This window comes from Aptenodytes forsteri, unplaced genomic scaffold, assembly GCF_000699145.1.
Source record: "Aptenodytes forsteri isolate BGI_AS27 unplaced genomic scaffold, ASM69914v1 Scaffold617, whole genome shotgun sequence".
Classification (NCBI taxonomy): domain Eukaryota; kingdom Metazoa; phylum Chordata; class Aves; order Sphenisciformes; family Spheniscidae; genus Aptenodytes; species Aptenodytes forsteri.
This window is the reverse complement of record NW_008796119.1, coordinates 88410-88723: the sequence shown is the minus strand read 5'-3', so window position 1 is coordinate 88723 and position 314 is coordinate 88410. Positions and strand designations below refer to the sequence as shown.

The 314-nt window shown below is 77.1% G+C and overlaps 1 protein-coding gene across 1 annotated transcript in view; it reads left to right on the top strand.

Moving 5' to 3' along the window:
• PYGO2 (pygopus family PHD finger 2) overlaps nucleotides 1-314 on the top strand; it is a gene marked incomplete at its 5' end in the record, with an annotated part of 926 nt that continues 612 nt past the window's right edge. The window contains one exon of the mRNA XM_019474119.1: nucleotides 1-303. Within this exon, the coding sequence (XP_019329664.1) occupies nucleotides 1-303 (303 nt within the window). The remainder of the gene's footprint in view (nucleotides 304-314) is intronic.

The window sequence follows — 314 nt, the reverse complement described above, 5'->3', positions numbered from 1 at the left end:
GTGGCCCCCGGGTACGGCGGGGTCCCCCTGCCCCTGCGGAGGCAGCCTCCCCCCTTTGCCCCCGGGCAGATGGGCCCGGCCTTCGGCGTGCCCCCCCAGAACCCCAACTACGTGCAGCCCGGGGGCATGGGCTTCCCCGGGCAGCCCTTTGGCCAGCCCCTCGGACAGAACTTCAGCCCCCCCACGGGGCAGCTCATGCAGGGGCCCGTCGGGGGCTTCGGGCCCATTCCCCCACCAACCATGGGGCAGCCCCCCCGGGGGGACGTGGGCCCCGGGCCGGCCCTCAACCCCCCCGGGGGGCCAGCAGCAGCACA